The sequence below is a fragment of the Myxocyprinus asiaticus genome, chromosome 42 (assembly GCF_019703515.2).
Source record: "Myxocyprinus asiaticus isolate MX2 ecotype Aquarium Trade chromosome 42, UBuf_Myxa_2, whole genome shotgun sequence".
In the NCBI taxonomy this organism is placed as follows: domain Eukaryota; kingdom Metazoa; phylum Chordata; class Actinopteri; order Cypriniformes; family Catostomidae; genus Myxocyprinus; species Myxocyprinus asiaticus.
In genome coordinates, this window is record NC_059385.1 from 17216489 (window position 1) to 17235461 (window position 18973).

Consider the following 18973-nt stretch of genomic DNA (forward strand, 5'->3'; position numbering starts at 1 on the left):
CATATTTTATAATAGTCTAGCTGTCTCCCTTGCACATACGCCTCCTCATAACCCTCCAACAGAGGTGGTTTGTGTCTGGAAACTTCCCACTCTAATCCTATTGTGAATGAGTGGTGTGGATTTGAGCAATTCCGCCTCTCTGGAATGCTTCACTAATGCTGTTAATTGTCATGATTGAGAGTTGTGAGTCATGATTCGAATGTCTCAGTTGGGTATTGGTCAAATGTTACTCTCCTTCTCAGTGCCCCACAAACTGATTGAAGCTCAACCCCAATACAGCATAAAACATTTAGGAAGAACATGTAAGAAATGAGAAGAGCATGCAGTTTTTGATCATAATCTACCTCAAATGTCTCTCTAATTACACATTTTTAGGAGCTATACACCATTATGTGGCCACATGGGCAAAAAGCATGTTTCTGCATTTGACAGCCATTTAAAAAGTAGTCATGTATTGTGATTAATTAAATTTTGCAAGCAATTTTAATTATTATATAATAAAAAATTAGTTATTTAATACATTATTTAAATAAATGTATTACTGGTACAAGAGCAGTGGCAAGAAAAACACCATACAGTACATACTAAACCAGCAAACAAGATAATCCTAAATTTCAAGAAAACACTCTTGTTCAAAAGATTCAAGAAAACAAACATGTACGTAATGAAAAGTAGATGTAATAAAAACAGACTGCATTCATTTGATAAGACTACTGAATTACAGTACTACATTTCACTTCCCTTGAACGTAAATTCATTGTGTACGACAGCCATAAGTCAGAACAGCGAATGAGTTTCAGACATTCACTGATGTTATGTCCCCCACACTGAGAGGGGCAACCTTGTCTTGCACCATGCAGCAGTGATACTTGAGGGACTTCAGCCAAATCTACAGCTTGGAAAGACAGACTTACCACCAGAAAAAATTTCCCTTCACCAGGCTTATAATGAGGCCAAACTTAGGGGATTTGGAGCTCTTTTTCTCTACAAGGAAACAAAAGATTAAAACTTCCAAGGTTGGGCAAAAATAACTTTTTAATCCTCTTGCTAACACCAACTACTCTGTCTGCCAAACTAAGAGATGAGAGAAGCAGAGAGAGAGAAAAGGTAAATGTGAAAGGGAACACCTATTTCCTTTTCATGGCTTCCTCGTAATTTTACCCAGCCACTGATGCTTGTCCCCCTAAACCACAAACTGCATCAATCGACTGCAAGCACAGCAGGGTGGAACTTGCCTGGTGGGTGTATTTTCCCCCAAGATCAACCAGCCAACTAGAAAACAAAATATTGTACTGCTTTTCTTTTATAAAAGTCTCAAGTATGAGTCTGAGGGGAATGCACCCGGAATGAATTGCGCCTACAGAAAACGTTGTTTATTTGCATATCCTGTCTGCTATGAATTAGCAGCCAGTTCGTTAAAGAAATTATGCAAACTGGGTAACAGTGCAAATATGCACTTAAATTTCTATTGTATGCAAATTGGACAGCACAGTTGCGATCTGGTAGGTTTGTTCTGATTGTTAGGTTGTGGAGAATGCAGCAGACTACCTTGATCTGGCACACTTTACTGGGACTGTACATTATAGCTCCACCATGGTTAATATGCTCTTCTCCATCATTTGTTAATCACTGATGAATTATTGCCACCATGGTCAACAGAAAATGTAGATATACATGTTTTTTAAATAAAATTTAGATATTCTTCTTTTCGTGGGCAATAATAGTGTAACTTTTGATTCGGGCAAATATTGTTGATCTTTAATAAGCCTAAATTACAAAGAAAACTAGTGTGTTTGCATACTGATCTCACTCTGACTTCAGCAACAGTAGGTCGAAAGTTCTTCTGCTGAAATCGGTCTGTGCTTACCTAAATATAAATCACTGCCCCCAGTGGCCGAAGCTGGAAGTGCTTTTGAACATATGCACATATGGGCTCCATTTTCCGGGTGAAATGTCCACAGAGTGGCACCAAAAGTAAGTTGTAAAGCGAGTTGTAATTTTGTTGTAAATTATGTAATACTGTCAACAGGAATGCATATTTTCTTAACCCTACACCCCAACCTTAAACCTAACTGTCAGTGAAGTAAAAAAGTAATGCCAGAGCCAAAATGAAACCTCTGAAATGTGTGCATCATTGATTATGTGGATGTGATTGCTTTCTGGTTCACACAGGAGTGATGGGACCAGAACCCAGGTCAGTTTCACTACAGGTAAAGGTAAAAACATTTGAATGGAAGCGAAAATGTCTAATGGGAGACGGAGCTTGTCAGTAACTCGCAGAATGGGGTCGATTTCAGGATACCGGAACATGTCAAGCTCCTGTGTGGTCATGTTGGTGTTTGCATTAAAAAAAAATAAAAAATTATGCAATTAATTAATTTAAACATAACAAAGCACTGTTTCAGCACATTTAAGGTCTGGTTATGTTGGATTTGTGGATAAAATAAGTTTTTGCGCTAAAATATTGTGTGCAAATGTTGTGCAACTTTTTAGTGAATTCAACCCTCCGTGTTGTCAAAGAAACACACAAAAGATAAAGAACCTTGTTTAATAAACCATGATATCTGCCAAATCATCATTGCTTAGATGTACAAAGCCAAAAGAAACATGCTGAAGCTGAAAGAAAAAAACAAAAAGCCTGACCAAGCCTAAAGAAAATGGCGAGAACTGCATACAGTACTTGACATGGGGCTAAAGAAACCCACTTATGTTCTGCAATGCTATTTTATGTGCTGTTGTCTCATGAAACAGACAAGAAATCAATACCAATGCAAAGGACAAAATCCTTTAATGAAGTAAGGGGGTGAGATGAAAATGGCTTTGAGTGTGGCTTAGTTTGTAGCCTACTTGAGAAAACACAACTCTGCTCATGCCTTATAAATGTTAAAGCCTTTCATTGATGCACATTTCTCATTCTGCTTTTAATGATATGAGAATTTTTGTTGTATTTTTCAAGGGAAATGTCCTAGGGACCCAGTATCATAATATGGCTGATTGTCCTGAACAAAGAAAAAGAAATGCATATTCAGCTGTTCGCATAAGCGCACACTTGCTCTCTCTAAAATGAAAAAAGTTCTCTGTCTTCTCTGTCTCTTTGATTCCGCTCCCCAAAATCCATTAAACAGTGCATCTTAAGAAGAAGTGTTATTCTTTCTCTTTTTACCTCTTTCCTTCAGGGCCCCTGAAGAGCACACCATTTCTGAGACGTTACTTTTTCTTTCTGTTTTTCTTACATTGTACCTTACCTGTCCTGTTAAGTGAGCTTGAAGTTAAGTTTGATTAGAATGTGCCTGTTGTGACCCTTTTTCTGTCTCTTTCTCAAAAAGAAATTAGGAGAACTACAGAGGCTGCCTGATTCTTAGAGCAACTTCTAATGTGGACTTTCTGTACATTTCACAATATCTACATGGATGATAACGCAGCATTCATTGGTTCCTGAGAACAAATGCATATAATGATACTGAGGCGAATCGTGGGTGCATGATGATGCAATGATTTACATTAATAAACACACGTCCGAAAGAAGTTGTTCTAAACATAAAATGATAACATGGAGTAAAACTATTACAAGAAGACATTCAAAAGAAAATGTGATTGGTGCATATGTAACGATAGCCAGCTGGTACTTGATACCTGTGCAGTGTTTAAACCGGCCTTAAGAGATGCACTAGCAACCGAGGCTAGGGGCCATGACTTTATAGCCTCCTTGTTATCGCATCCAACTCCCATGCCGGGGATCGCTGATTTTAATCCCGCTCAGACCGGGTCGAGTAGGACAGGTGTCACTTGTCAATGCAAACTTGCAGCTACAATTCTAGAGTGTTGTGACTACAGTTGCTAAGATTTTGAGTGTTTTTAGTGCATTGCTATGTGGTTGCTTGGGTGTCCTGGGTGGTTTCTAAGTGGTTGCTTTGGTGTTGTGGTTGGTTGCTAGGTGGTAGCTAAGTGGCCCAAGTTACTGTTTTTTCAGTCCTTTCCTGGAGTACCACTACACTTTATTTGACACACATCCATAATGTGATGTGTAAAGGCTGAGCTTATCATAAATTATTTATTTTACCATCTCTACTTCCCTGTTAATTTATTATTAAATTTAACACTCTCTATATCCGGGGTCTGTTTTAATTAAAAAAATTGAAAATTATTGAACTTTTAATGTTTGTCGCAAAGCAGGTGAGTTTACTTATTTTATTCTCAAAACATTACCCATTTACACACTCAAAAGTTCATGATGTGGGTCTCGTCAATGGTTTGACTTTCCATTCAGCACACAAATGAATAAAACAGGCTGCATGACTGTGATAAATGATTACTGCAAGAGTTAGATTAGCATACAGGTGCGAGGAGACTTCAACATTTCTAAATTGCACAAATAAAAAATACATATACTTATTCGTCTCTCGCTTGCTTTTACTCCTTGTCAATGATTACCCCTCCGTGTTTCAGTGATGCCAAGATCTACTTTTATATTTCATTTTATCACTGAGAAGGTTTACCTGCAAACTTAGTAGCACCAAACATCACAAGCAGCCTCAAGAATGGACACAGAGTGGCCATATAACACTTTTCACTGAGCAAAATATTGCACTAAAGATTGTTAAGTTTGTTCAAATGGGGAAAGCGAGAGCTAGAAAGAGCGCACTCGTGTGCATGGGTGCCAGATTGCGCAAAATAAGTATATGTATTAGGCGGAATATTTCCAATTTGTACAAGTATAAATCTCAAATTGGGGGTGTTGTGTCTCTTATCTGGAAACCCTGAGCATGTTAATTGCTTGTGGAGGTGCGTTAGGTCCCAATGCAAGATAATGAAATATCCAATGAAAAAAAAAATGCTTTTAGGATAAAAGAGCCACGGGCCACATTAAACCATGTGGAGGGCCAGATCCGTCCTGCAGGCTGTAAGTTGCTCAGGGGCCGATTGCATAAACATAGCCATTAACTTAAGACTTCATCTAACAATTAGTCTGACTAGCTATAGATGCTATAGAAAGCCTGTTGCATAAAACAAGCTCACAGTTGTCTTTAGTAAGACAACTGTCTAATTTGCATTGCATTGTGGGAAAAGTAAGACACTAAACAGCTTAAATAAAATGGCCGACAGTGGGCGCTCACCACAGATATCCTATGCTGGAAAATATTTGCCTATTAGAAGAATGCAATGCTTCAAAATCGATTGTAATGAACACATTTAGTGATTTTAACCCAAATAATAATAATAAAAAAACTTAAGGAATTTTGTTACCATCATATAAGTCTTCTACAAAGTCTCAACTCAAGCCCCTTTCAGCCCTCAACTGAAACCCCCACCAGCTCAGCTGGCAGTTATTTTCCATGGCAACATGGAAAATGAACAAAAGTTAGCCTAGGGGTGTGCTGTCTTACATTTTGGTCTTAAAGGAGACCTATTATGCCCCTTTTTACAAGATGTAATATAAGTCTCAGGTGTCCCCAGAATGTGTCTGTGAAGTTTCAGCTCAAAATACCCCACGGATCATTTATTATACCATGCTGTAAATGCCTCTTTTTGGGTGGAATCAAAACACGCTGTTTTTGTGTGTGTCTCTTTAAATGCAAATGAGCTGATGCCCCCGCCCCCTTTCCGGAACAGGGCTGTGCCTTTACAGCTCGTGCTTCGGATACTATAGCAACAACAAATCAGAACCAATATGACTGACACCGTAAATAACAGAGTTCAGCCATATATGTATGAGCAAATGTAAATGACGCAAAACATAGGCATTTTGAGTTTGTGATAGTGCTTCTTATGTAGAAAATCACTTCCTGCCCTCCATCTGCATTTCACGCCACAGCAACGCAGTGACGTGACGTCATGTGTAAACAAGCTATAACGACATATCTCTGGTCTCCGTGAATACAATCAGAGACAATGGTAACTTTAGCTGCATTAGCCGTGGAATCAGCTAACAAACACATTCGGAAAGGCGATTTGCAAACATTCACACAATATAAAGTGCGATACTTACATCTTCAGGATATAAAGCTGGAACACGAACAGTTAGTACTGATCCATGCTTGAGAGTCAAATTTTTTGAAAATCCTGCTTTATATTGACCCTCATTCACAAATTTTGGTATGTTTTGGGGCATATTTTCTTCAAAAACAAAACTTGTCCACTGCGTCTTCAGTGGCTCTGATGCCGGGAGTACATGAAGACTCTTATGTTCACTTTTACATTCAACAACAGAACACTTATGACGCTTACGAAGTTGAGACATTATTCTTCTCACTGTAGCTACTCCAGCATGGAAAAAAATGGCAGACTGTGTGTTGATTACTCAGGGGAGGATCTATGATAATAGGGTGGAGTCCGTCACCAGTCGTGGGCGTGGCCTGCTCTAAAGTGACATCACTTTAGAGCGGATACGAATACCAGTCATTTTGAGACACTGTTTTTGATTAATAGAAATATAAGAAAGAGGAGTGGGTGGACTTTTAACATTGTAGGGTGGTTGTGTACACACACTGCCAACTCACATTTATGTTCAAAAGGGAATCCATGTAAAAGGGAATTTTGCATAATAGGTCCCCTTTAAATTAGAACGATCTAAGTTTTTATGCAACTGACTGAAAAAGTTAAGACCAAAATTTTAGACGACTAACTAGTAAGATTAGTCTAAAAAGTTTTATGCAACCGGCCCCAGGTCTGGGTTAGGGGGTACAGTTAATACAATAAATTCCTGTTGACTGTATTACATAATTTGCAACAAAAAATACGACTCATTTTTGGCCACTCTGTGGACATTTCACACAGAATTTGGAACTCACATGTGGCCATACGTTTAACAACACTTCCAACTTTGCCAATGGGGGGCAGTGATTTGAAAATTGGTAAACAGACTGATAACAGCAGCAGAACTTTCGGCTTGCTGTCGCTGATTTCACGTTGCTGTTGGTCTGTCTATAGATATGGCCCAGGTCCATTTTTTGTTGTTGTTGTTGTTTTTTGGTATCTCACATGAGCCTCTCGGACTCATGGAACTGTAATCAAATTAATTATGATCTTGTTGTCTGTACTAAATCAGTAGAGCTGTATTAATTATTATTAGGTAATCAGCCTGTAGTTAATCAGTAGCGGTGTGACTAATTTCACAGTAACAATTTTACAGCAACAATGTGAAGCACCTCTGCCACCCCTGCCATTTACATTCACAAAGAACACAACAGTAAGTGACAATAAAGTCCTAATTTAAATTATTAGAAAAACCCATAGGAAAATCCTGAGGGAACCCATGGTGAATTCTCTTCTGGGTTTTAGGACTACAACCTGAACAGATCTATGTAGATTCTACTTGGCTAGGCCTAATTGCTTGCATTTCAGTCTCTGGTTTAGATTGTACTTTTTAAATTTAGCCGTATAATCAATAAATGACTGTATATACAATATCTCCTGCCGTTGGGTGATTGGTAAGTAATCAAAAATGTAATCATGTAATCCATAAAAAGCAACTGCTATATTACACACATTTTTAAATGTAATTTTAAATGATTAAGATTACTTGAGTTTTGTAATCTGATTACATTATTCAGATAATATGTAATCCGTTACTTCCCATCATTGCCTGTATGTACTGTCTGTTATTTCTCTCTCTCTCTCTCTCTCTCTCTCTCTCTCTCTCTCTCTCTCTCTCTCTCTCTCACACACACACATACACACACATCAATAACAATGATATATCTCCCACAGACACTCCCTTGGCTAAAATAGAAGTTCTTTCTTAGTAACACAGATTTATGCTGTTTGTTTTAAGAACCGCATAGTAATTCATACCTGTAATTCATGTCACAGCAAGGCACTGAAGTTAACAGGCAGTCTAAAATGTGTGTGCGTGTGTGTATCTTGTGGACATTAAATTCTCGAGCACAGTGTAAATAGGTCACCCCTTAAGAGATTCTAAACATTAGAATTCCATAAGACTCCATTCAAAACCTTGTTTGTGGGGGGATAGGGTGGACTGCATTTTAAATGACACCTATTATCAGAGGCAATACAAGCTAAATCTTAACCATTTCAAAACAAAATATTTCATCTTAGTCACAGCACACAGGGGTAATTACTCTGTATAGCACTAGTTTTGTTTGCTGCATGTAAAGTATCCAAGTGCAGATAGAACATTTAACTAAGGTTACCACTTGCATATTTTATTCATTGCTGTTTGAGAAAGTCTCGACATCAGTTTGACTGTACTTATGAACAATTTATAAACAATTGAATATTAATATGCAGTTTTATTAATGAGATATCTTCCTCTGTGCACTGACTTATTGATAAACTATAAAAGGACAAAAAAAACAATGTGTGATTTTAAAAGGGAGTAGACTGGGACTGCAAACCCCACAGTAACACCAATGACTGATAGATTACAGTCTGGAGGCTTTATGATAGCTAAATGAACTTGCTACTGAAAATAAAAATTTGAAAAATTAAAATGACTGAGACTGGCAGTACACTGAACGTCCTGATTACTTGTGTAACCTCCGTTCCCTGATGGAGGGAAGAGACGTTATGTCGATGTAGTGACAGTAGGGGTCACTCTTGGGAGCCCGAGACACCTCTGGTCTTTGATAAAAGGCCAATGAAAATTGGCAAGTGGTATTTGCATGCCACTTCCCTGGAAATACAGGTATAAAAGGAGCTGGTATGCAACCACTCATTCAGGTTTTATGCTGAGGAGCCGAGACAAGGTCCAGCCATTTCAGCAGGTAGTTCAGCGTTGTGGCAGGAGGGACACAACGTCTCGTTCCCTCTATCAGGGAATGGAGGTTACACAAGTAACCAGGACGTTCCCTATCTTTCACTCACTCGACGTTGTGTCAATGTAGTGACACTAGGGGTCCCTATACAAAACGCTGCAACTGGCTGAACTGTGTTACGTGAACTGCCGGTGTGTGACGGGCAGACAACTGTGTGCCTCATAGCCAGCGCACCAGGCTGACTCGTAACCTCCCCCAACATAGTTATGAGTGTCGAACGGCCCTTTGGGGACAAGTCGACTACCCAAAAGATAGAGACAGGCTAAACCAGTCGTGACCTCTTTTCCCCTTCTTTTTTTCCACTCCCTAAAAAACAAGGGGGATTATCCGACTGGGCCGCCAGGTCTAGTCGGGGGGTGTCCCTCACAAGGGGAGGACACCGCGGAGACCACACCTCGCCCAAAGAGAGGGGGGGATATTTAAGTGGAAAATACGTCACATGGTCTTGCCAACCATGTGGAGAAGTCTCATGGTAGATCCTACCTAACGGGGGAGGAGTTACTACAAACATGGAGACTGTGGCAGAGGGGGCTCTGCCCAAGGAAGACACAGTTTGCCAACAGGGAAACAAATTAGCGGAAGATATACATAGCATGGGGTTACTTTACAGGGAACCGCCACATGCGAAGCACCTACCCCAGAACAGGGCTCTTAGTTAGCACGTGTACTGGGCCGGCAGCGAGTCTCTCAGAAAACTCGACTGCCACAGGGCTCGGAGGAAGTCAACCAGGGAACATAGTTTGTGAACACAACTGGGAATTAATGGCGCACGTCTTCAGCTCAGAGGAGGTGAAAGGCGCTATGTGCAAGCAATACACCCGGCCGGCTATCCCGGACTTATCCGCTTGTATTGCGTGCCACTACCTGGGACAAAACCGGTTCCACCCAGAGGTTGTAGAACCTTACAAATGTGTTGGGTGTTGCCAAGCCCACTGCTCTGCAAATGTCTGTTAGAGAGGCACCCCTGGCCAGGGCCCAGGAGGCCGCTACACCCCTGGTAGAATAGGCTTGTAGCCCTACCGGGGGCGGCACATCCTGGGCGTGATATGCCATAGCTATGGCGTCAATGAGCCAGTGGGCGATCCTCTGCTTGGAGACAGCGCTTCCTTTCCGCTGTGCACCAAAGCAGACAAAGAGCTGCTCAGAGATCCTAAAGCTCTGCATGCGATCCAAATAGATGCGTAAAGCGTGCACCGGACACAGCAACGACAGGGCTGGAGTGGGGCGCGGCTGCTTTGAGCGGCGCCGCGAGCCCAGGAACCAATCATCGAGCCACGAGGGTTCAGGGGAGAGCGGAGGGTTCCACTAGCCCGACGCTCGCGGCCGCCCGGGAAAGCATGTCCGTCATCTCTGCATCAGCCTGTGACTGGGCAATCGTCCCCAAAGGGGGGAGCCCAGCTGAGGCTTCTGCGTCTGACTGGACAAGCCCGCTCTCCGATGCTGCGCTCGAGAGCTCATCAGCTTCGCGGGCTCCGAACAAGGGGTCGAACTCACCGTGAGACGAGCCGGCGGACTCAGCCGGAAGCCCGATCGGGGCAGACGAGTGTGCTGGGGAATGGGAGGTCTGCAGGGGGATACTCAGCGGAGGCGGTCCCATTGGGGTCCCCAAATCGCCCCCAGTGCTAGCCGCGCTGGCCTCAAACTCGTAGGTAGAAGGACCGAGGCGGCGCAACGTTGCCATGGTCATGTTCTCGCAGTGAGAACATGAACCTTCCATGAACGCTGCCTCCGTGTGGGTCGCGCCCAGACACGAAAGACAGCGATCGTGACTGTCTGAAGTTGAGAGGTAATGACCGCAACCAGGAATAACACTATCGGAAAGGCATCTTTAAAAAGACACGTCTTTAAAAAGACGTTCCGTGTGTGCCGCTCTTTTAAAGAAATATACTCTTTCAGGAAAATATACTCTCTTTTTTCTGCCGAAGTGCCCAGGGGCGTTCTCTGCAATGCACCAGTGCAGAGGAGGGAGAAGCCGCTGAAATGCGCCGTCAGATCCAGCAGAGGTGAATGAACAGTCGTGAGAATTCAGCTCAGTGAGCATGACCGTTCAGCTCCGAAGAGAAAATCTGAATGAGTGGTTGCATACCAGCTCTTTTATGCCCGTATGTCCGGGGGAGTGGCATGCAAATACCACTCGCCAATTTTCATTGGCCTTTTATCAAAGACCAGAGGTGTCTCGGGCTCCCAAGAGTGACCCCTAGTGTCACTACATTGACACAATGTCGAGTGAGTGACAGACAGATCTGTGTCAGACATGTCTGAATTTAACTGATTATAAATGATTCTCACACTCACACAGAAAGCAGCACTGAAGATTTAATCTGTTGTTTCAGGTTCTGGAAGGATGTAGAGCCCAATGGTTATGAAAAAGTGAACTGTGCTGTATCTCTGTTACCACTGTGGGTTGATTAGCCATGTGAATATGCTTTTAAATGCTTCTGTGAGAACATTTTAAAATGAGCATCAAATATCAAATATGTGTTTGTTTGTTCTCTTTTAAAAAAAAATCCACAAAGTCTGTCATGTACCCCAAATACTAATCAAGCTAAACTAAATTAATTTCTGAATATACATAAAAAGTAAATCAAAGAAAAATATACAGACTATTGTTTTTGATATGTGCAATGTTGCTCCCAAAAGCTGCCCATACTGCTACTCAAACAGTGAAATTTCTTAATGAAAATGATTTACCAAGCTCAAAAGTGTTTTTGCAAAAAAATAGGCAAAATATACAATTATAAAAGCTAAAAAAATATGTTATGTCAGATTGCAGAGAACTGCTTCTATTATGTTGTTCGGTTCTACCTTATGCTAAATACAGAATCAAACTGAAGAGATGATCCTGCTTAAATGCAAGGGAATTGAAAAGCACAAATCTGAAATAGCGAGATTAGGTCTAATTTACAAGTTTTTGGTTATCCTGTATGTGTGCTGTGCTTTGTTACTAATAAAGTCTGTTTCTGTCAGGATGTGACCCTAAGGGAAACAGAAGCCACAGAGCAGCTTCAATACATTGCATCAGTCTGTGGTTAGGAAAAGGGCTTGCTGGGCACACACTGCTGGTTGGGGTGGGGGCAGGGGTACAAGAATGCACATATTAAAATGAACGTTGGCAAAATCAGGGAAAATTCTGAATAAAATGTGCAGGTTTAAAGTTTATGAATTTATAAATTTTTAAATACAGTATTTTCTTTATTTATAAATTGACTTTCCATGTGAGGACAATTTTGTCCCAAACCTATAGATACATACTTACAAACACAAAGAGCAATGAAAGAGACACATTTTTGTTTTCATTGTAACTATACAGTATAAAATTAAAATATTGAAATACATTATTATTACGGTATTAACTGTTTGTGTTAGTGTAAAACTTGCTCTAAATAAACTGCTCTAAATCATTCTGATACCTTAGAGCTGAATGTGGTATGATCTTAGACTTCACATGTTGACCACAGAGCAGTTCCGTTTGTTGTTTAGTTCTTATTGGTGTTTGAAACAGTCAAAAGGAAGAGATAACATAAGAACAACAAAAGGAGAATAATTGTTGGCAGTGTTGTAATATTTGACTGTAAAAGACCGGAATGTCTGAGGATATTTATAATAATGTGATCAGGGCTGAGTCTCTGGGAATGGAGTTGATGGTGGATATCTATGAGCTTGCAGATTCTGTGATAGATCATGACTTCAGGACAGAGACAGACTTCAATATAAACACACACCAACAACTTCAGTATCCAGGTAATGAGAATTCTTTCCATGATACAAATATAAACGAAATATATTTAAATCTCCAGTTATTCTCTTTCCATGCAACATTACTGGAGAATTAAAAATTATATACAGGTGCATCTCGATAAATTAGAATGTCGTGGAAAAGTTCATTTATTTCAGTAATTCAACTCAAATTGTGAAACTCGTGTATTAAATAAATTCAGTGCACACAGACTGAAGTAGTTTAAGTCTTTGGTTCTTTTAATTGTGACGATTTTGGCTCACATTTAACAAAAACCCACCAATTCACCATCTCAAAAAATTAGAATACATCATAAGACCAATAAAAAAAACATTTTTAGTGAATTGTTGGCCTTCTGGAAAGTATGTTCATTTACTGTATATGTACTCAATACTTGGTAGGGGCTCCTTTTGCTTTAATTACTGCCTCAATTCGGCATGGCAGGAAGGTGATCAGTTTGTGGCACTGCTGAGGTGGTATGGAAGCCCAGGTTTCTTTGACAGTGGCCTTCAGCTCATCTGCATTTTTTAGTCTCTTGTTTCTCATTTTCCTCTTGACAATACCCCATAGATTCTCTATGGGGTTCAGGTCTGGTGAGTTTGCTGGCCAGTCAAGCACACCAACACCATGGTCATTTAACCAACTTTTGGTGCTTTTGGCAGTGTGGGCAGGTGCCAAATCCTGCTGGAAAATGAAATCAGCATCTTTAAAAAGCTGGTCAGCAGAAGGAAGCATGAAGTGCTCCAAAATTTCTTGGTAAACGGGTGCAGTGACTTTGGTTTTCAAAAAACACAATGGACCAACACCAGCAGATGACATTGCACCCCAAATCATCACAGACTGTGGAAACTTAACACTGGACTTCAAGCAACTTGGGCTATGAGCTTCTCCACCCTTCCTCCAGACTCTAGGACCTTGGTTTCCAAATGAAATACAAAACTTGCTCTCATCTGAAAAGAGGACTTTGGAACACTGGGCAACAGTCCAGTTCTTCTTCTCCTTAGCCCAGGTAAGATGCCTCTGACGTTGTCTGTGGTTCAGGAGTGGCTTAACAAGAGGAATACGACAACTGTAGCCAAATTCCTTGACACGTCTGTGTGTGGTGGCTCTTGATGCCTTGACCCCAGCCTCAGTCCATTCCTTGTGAAGTTCACCCAAATTCTTGAATCGATTTTGCTTGACAATCATAAGGCTGCGGTTCTCTCGGTTGGTTGTGCATCTTTTTCTTCCACACTTTTTCCTTCCACTCAACTTTCTGTTAACATGCTTGGATACAGCACTCTGTGGCAATGAATGTTTGTGGCTTACCCTCCTTGTGAAGGGTGTCAATGATTGTTCTCTGGACAACTGTCAGATCAGCAGTCTTCCCCATGATTGTGTAGCCTAGTGAACCAAACTGAGAGAGCATTTTGAAGGCTCAGGAAACCTTTGCAGGTGTTTTGAGTTGATTAGCTGATTGGCATGTCACCATATTCTAATTTTTTGAGATAGTGAATTGGTGGGTTTTTGTTAAATGTGAGCCAAAATCATCACAATTAAAAGAACCAAAGACTTAAACTACTTCAGTCTGTGTGCATTGAATTTATTTAATACACGAGTTTCACAATTTGAGTTGAATTACTGAAATAACTGAACTTTTCCACGACATTCTAATTTATTGAGATGCACCTGTATATATATATATATATATATATATATATAATTATATATATATCATTATATATATATATATAATTATAGAGCCAAAATAGAGATGTTTCTGAGATGTTATTCTTTTCACCACAATTGTACAGAGCGGTTATCTAGGTTACCGTAGACAAGAGATGACAACAGAGAATGGCTAGACTAGTTCAAACTGACAAAGTCTACAGTAACTAAGATAACCACTCTGTACAATTGTGGTGAGAAGAATAGCATCTCAGAATGCTATTCTGAGATGCGGGTTGTGCGCTGTTTTGGTGGCAAGAGGGCAGGCCCGGCTTCTGACAGCTATGTTAGCTATGTTAAACTGATAAACATTGTATATAATCATACGCACTTACTTAGTTTACTAATTATAACCACTAATAGTTCTAAACATAACTAATATCAGCATTATATTAATTAATTTTCTGTTATAGCATAATTTAATGTACAGCTGCTTTGAAACAACAGCTGTTGTGAAAAGCACTATACAAATACATTTTATTTGACTTGACTTGACTTGACTCATAAGATTGAAGTAATGGAGGTAGTATACTATCTCCATTACTAAGAAACAAAATAAAGATACATTTTAGATAAATTAGAATTACAGCCTTAAAGCAAATTACAAAGACAAATTAGAGTCCCCACAAATGCAAGGATGGAGTGGAGAGAAATAATATCAAGGAGGAAAATAATGATGGAGTGAAAGGAAATATATTAGATGGAGAGATCAAGATTAAGAACCTAAAATTTGACACAGATGGGAAATGTAAGTGCAGCATAGTTCTAGCAGGAAGACTAGCAGCTATACATCATCGCACCATTAGCTAGGTAACTCCTAGCCAATCACATGTAAGCCATTGCTCTATAAATCTGCTCACATTATCACATTGCTGTTTCAGTTGTGCTAACACGGCAACCTCCACCACCCCACCACCATCAGTCGAGTCCCGTCATGCACGGGGGTAGGCTCCTCGCCCCTGCCTCCTATCTCCGGCAGGATATGACGGTTCCGAGTACAACTTCTTCGGACCGCCAGACGGGGCTTATGCCAAAGAAAGACATTACATTTTCTGTTTTATATTCATCAAATAAATGTCATCTTAAATTTCACTCAAGTCTGCAAGTCTTCCTGATAATACTGCTTAAAGAAGTATTATATAATATTAATTGATGACAATTCTTTATTTTTGACAGAAATGTAATAAGCAATGATACTGCCCCACAAAAGCAAAACACAAAATAGAGTTATGATGAAACAGGTCTCTTATGATTTGTCCGGTGACAGACGAGTTTGTCTCGTTTGCTGAAATTCAGAGTAACAATTGTGTGAAAATGCAGTAACAACAAAATCCACCAAAATAATTCAAGCAATTTTCAAGTTTCAATGCTAGTTAATGAGTATGTGTAAAGTGAAACTATATGTGTAAAGTGATTTAGGGAATACGGGAATTTGGATGGATGGATGCAGGGTTGTTTCAGACCATTCTGGCACCCTAGGCGAGAGATCCCTATTGGGGGGATCGTTTTTTGTTTATTGTTTGTTATTCCTTTTTAAACTACTCTATGCCATGAAAATAACCTTTGGTGCTTACATGGCATTACTTTCCATGTAAAAGTATGATGAAAAGTATGGTGCATCCATTTTTTTTTTCTCTTTTTTTTTCCGGATGGGAATTGTAATAAAAATAGCCTATGATAGAAGGGACAGGATCTTACAGGAGTGGGACTGAAAATTCACACAGACCACTACCTGCGGGCTTTTGCGGGCGGGAGCGGGACAAAACGTGAAAGTTGCAGGTGGGAGCAGGACAAAATATTTCATATTTTTTTGCGGGAGCGGGTCTGAAAAATCCATCCACGCACAGACCACTATTTTATAATTCAGGTCTAGTACTTCATGAACACCCGCAGCACAATTTTGGGTAGCTGATGTGGAGGGAGAGGGAGATATTTGATAAGAGGGAGCCTGTGATACATTAACAGCAGCCACATGGTCACTGCATACTGAGACAGCACCAGGCTTCATTATGGGCTTTAAAAACCTATGCATTGCACAAAAATATCTCTTATTACCATTCTCGCTCACGTAACGTCTCGGACTCTCTAGACTGCAGCAGCCGCTTCTTGAGTGTGTCGTTGCTTTCAGCCAATGACAAAAATAGAAAAACACTACACATATCTGGTGCTGTTTTGTGATTGGTTGGGCAGTCTACAGCCCACCCTTAATGTTTGCACACAGTCTGCCCCATATTGCTTTTAACCAATGCACAAATGGAAAAACAAAATATTTTATATAAAACCGTGTTTCCCAAATGTTTGATTGGATGGACAAGACTAACATTTGGGTGGGCTCAGCCCACCCCTGCCCATGCCTACATCCAGCCCCGCATGAGTGGGACCTACACAATAATAGGCAGGTGGTTTTAATGTTGTGGCTGATCGGTGTGTATATACAGTATATATATATATATATATATGTGTGTGTGTGTGTGTGTGTGTGTGTGTGTGTGTGTGTGTTTGTGCGTGTGTGTATATATACATATATTATTATTATTATTATTATTATTATTATTATTATTATTATTATTAAATATATATATATATATATATATATATATATATATATATATATATATTATTTTTTTTTTTTTTTTTTTTTTTACTTCATATCTGTTGTCTTCAGGTGAATGTGTGTGGAACAGAAGCTCCAGAGCAGCTACAGTGTGTTTGGGGCTGCTGTGTGTTCTTCTGCTGGGTGCAGTCATAGTGATGTGTGTCCAACTCAATGCAAACATTCACCAGAGTCACATCAAGAGCAAAAACTACACAGAAGAGAGAGACAAGTTACTAACCAAAAATACCAACCTCACAGAAGAAAGAGTACAGTTACTAATTTGGTATGCCAATCTCACTGATGTCTTGACAAAAGAGAGGGATGGACTATTAACAAAATATGACAACTTAGCAATCCAATATGAACAGTTACAACAAAGGAAAAATGAACAGTGGAATCATGAAATGGGTAAACTTGAACTACACCAAAACTACACAAACTATGTACGACTAATACTAAGTAATGTACCTACTAGAAAAAGTATGTAATATTGGGGTACATAACAAGCTTTAAATATGTTGTATAGGTCAGTGTGGATGGGAATAAAGAGCTTTTTGTTGAACTCGTTGTGTCTATAGATGGATGGATTTACTATCAGCTCAGTTTTTACTATCTTTCATCTGAGCTTAAGAGCTGGAATGAGAGCAGAAGATACTGCACAGAGAGAGGAGCAGATCTGGTGATCATAAACAACAGAGAGGAACAAGTGAGTGAAAGATTGCTGTGTGTGTGTGTGTGTGTGTGTGTGTGTGTGTGGGCGGGTTTGGGTGGTTGATGAGGAAATGTTTTTAGGTTACAAACTGGTAATTACAAGGGTATTATGCTATAAATGTAGTTTATCAGGACATTTCTGGTGTCCCCATAATTCAAATAACTTAAAAAAACATAGTAAATGATGTTTTTTGAAAATGCAGAAGGTTTTTTGTGAGGGTTAGGTTTAGGGTTAGGGTTAGGGGATAGAATCTATAGTTTATAAAGTATAAAAATCATTATGTCTATGGAGAGTCCTCATAAGGATAGCCGCACCAACATGTGTGTGTGTGTGTGTGTGTGTGTGTGTGTGTGTGTGTGTGGTTTTGCTGTGAGGAGGTCAGTTGACAATCTTCCTATCAGTTTGTGATATAAATGTATTACTTTTCATATTAGGATTTTGTTAGGAAAATATCTAAAGGTGAAAGTGTCTGGATTGGTCTGTCTGACAGTGATGAAGAGGGCACATGGAAATGGGTCGATAGTATCAAACTGACCTCTGGGTGAGAAATCATTGAATTTAACTTATTATTATCCAATAAATAAATTTTACTCAAAAAATCTGATTCTTATCTTTTACTTCAGATTCTGGAGTGCTGGCGAGCCCAATGATCACAAGGGCAATGAAGACTGTGTTATTACAGGATCATGGCTTTTTTCATCAGGGTGGGCTGATTATCCATGTAATAATGCTTTTAAATGGGCCTGTGAGAAGAGCATTTTAAAATAGTCAATACATCAAAAATGTGTTTAGTCAGAAAAGTATGGAAATGTATAAAAGTTATTTTCTCATATTCTAACTAATACTAGGTGGTCTGCAATGAAGTCCTAAGAAAAGAATAGCAAATAATAAGAATAAAATACTAAACAATATATATATATATAAACTTTTTGCATTTTATTTTGTTTACACAATAAATATGCTTTATAGTAAATACATGCCATTTGTTTAGTTAACATGCTTTTGAGTGTCTGTATGTGATGCTGTTCATCAATGTGATATGAAGGAAGTAAAATGTTGTCAGTTCTTCATGTAGTAGTTTACAATGTAAAGTGTTTATAAAATAATATCAAAGAGCCATACTGGTGGTTCATCAAGAAAATGTTTAACACTACTGTCATTTTAAATATCTTGGTCTGATAATCATCTAAAAACAGAGAAAGGCCATTTTATAATTAATAACCAAAAAGATGACAAAAGAAAATAGAGTAATTTATGGTTTTGTTCTAATAGGAGATTCATGGTTTATTTGTTCTTTGGAAATACTCTTTTTAGTTCATATAATGTAATTGTAGGTAAAAGTAATGAATGGCACATTTATTAAATATTTAAAAAAGAATGGTAATAATTAATTGACTCACCTGTTATGTGATACCTAATCAAGAGAGAATTAAGAAGTGGCGTGATGA

At 39.4% G+C, this 18973-nt stretch overlaps 1 protein-coding gene across 2 annotated transcripts; it reads left to right on the top strand.

The window, feature by feature from the left end:
* Positions 1–12275: 12275 nt before the first annotated feature.
* Positions 12276–18737, top strand: LOC127432891 (C-type lectin domain family 4 member M-like). 2 transcript variants are annotated; one of them, XM_051684398.1, is made up of 5 exons: positions 12276–12515; positions 16883–17221; positions 17392–17519; positions 17960–18066; positions 18149–18730. In XM_051684398.1, exons 1-5 carry the CDS (start codon positions 12359–12361, stop codon positions 18291–18293), a joined length of 876 nt encoding a protein of 291 aa, XP_051540358.1. In that variant the 5' UTR covers positions 12276–12358; the 3' UTR covers positions 18294–18730. The 2 variants fall into 2 exon arrangements, with proteins under 2 accessions (XP_051540358.1, XP_051540359.1); XM_051684399.1 differs by lacking the exon at positions 16883–17221 and having other exon boundaries at positions 18149–18737.
* Positions 18738–18973: the final 236 nt, after the last annotated feature.

Bases quoted from the DNA above. Each gene is read 5' to 3' on its own strand.
- LOC127432891 (XM_051684398.1), top strand. From the start codon at position 12,359: ATGTCTGAGGATATTTATAATAATGTGATCAGGGCTGAGTCTCTGGGA. The intron at 12,516-16,882 runs GTAATGAGAATT...TGTTGTCTTCAG, and splicing joins CCAACAACTTCAGTATCCAG to GTGAATGTGTGTGGAACAGA. The intron at 17,520-17,959 runs GTGAGTGAAAGA...TTTTCATATTAG, and splicing joins TAAACAACAGAGAGGAACAA to GATTTTGTTAGGAAAATATC.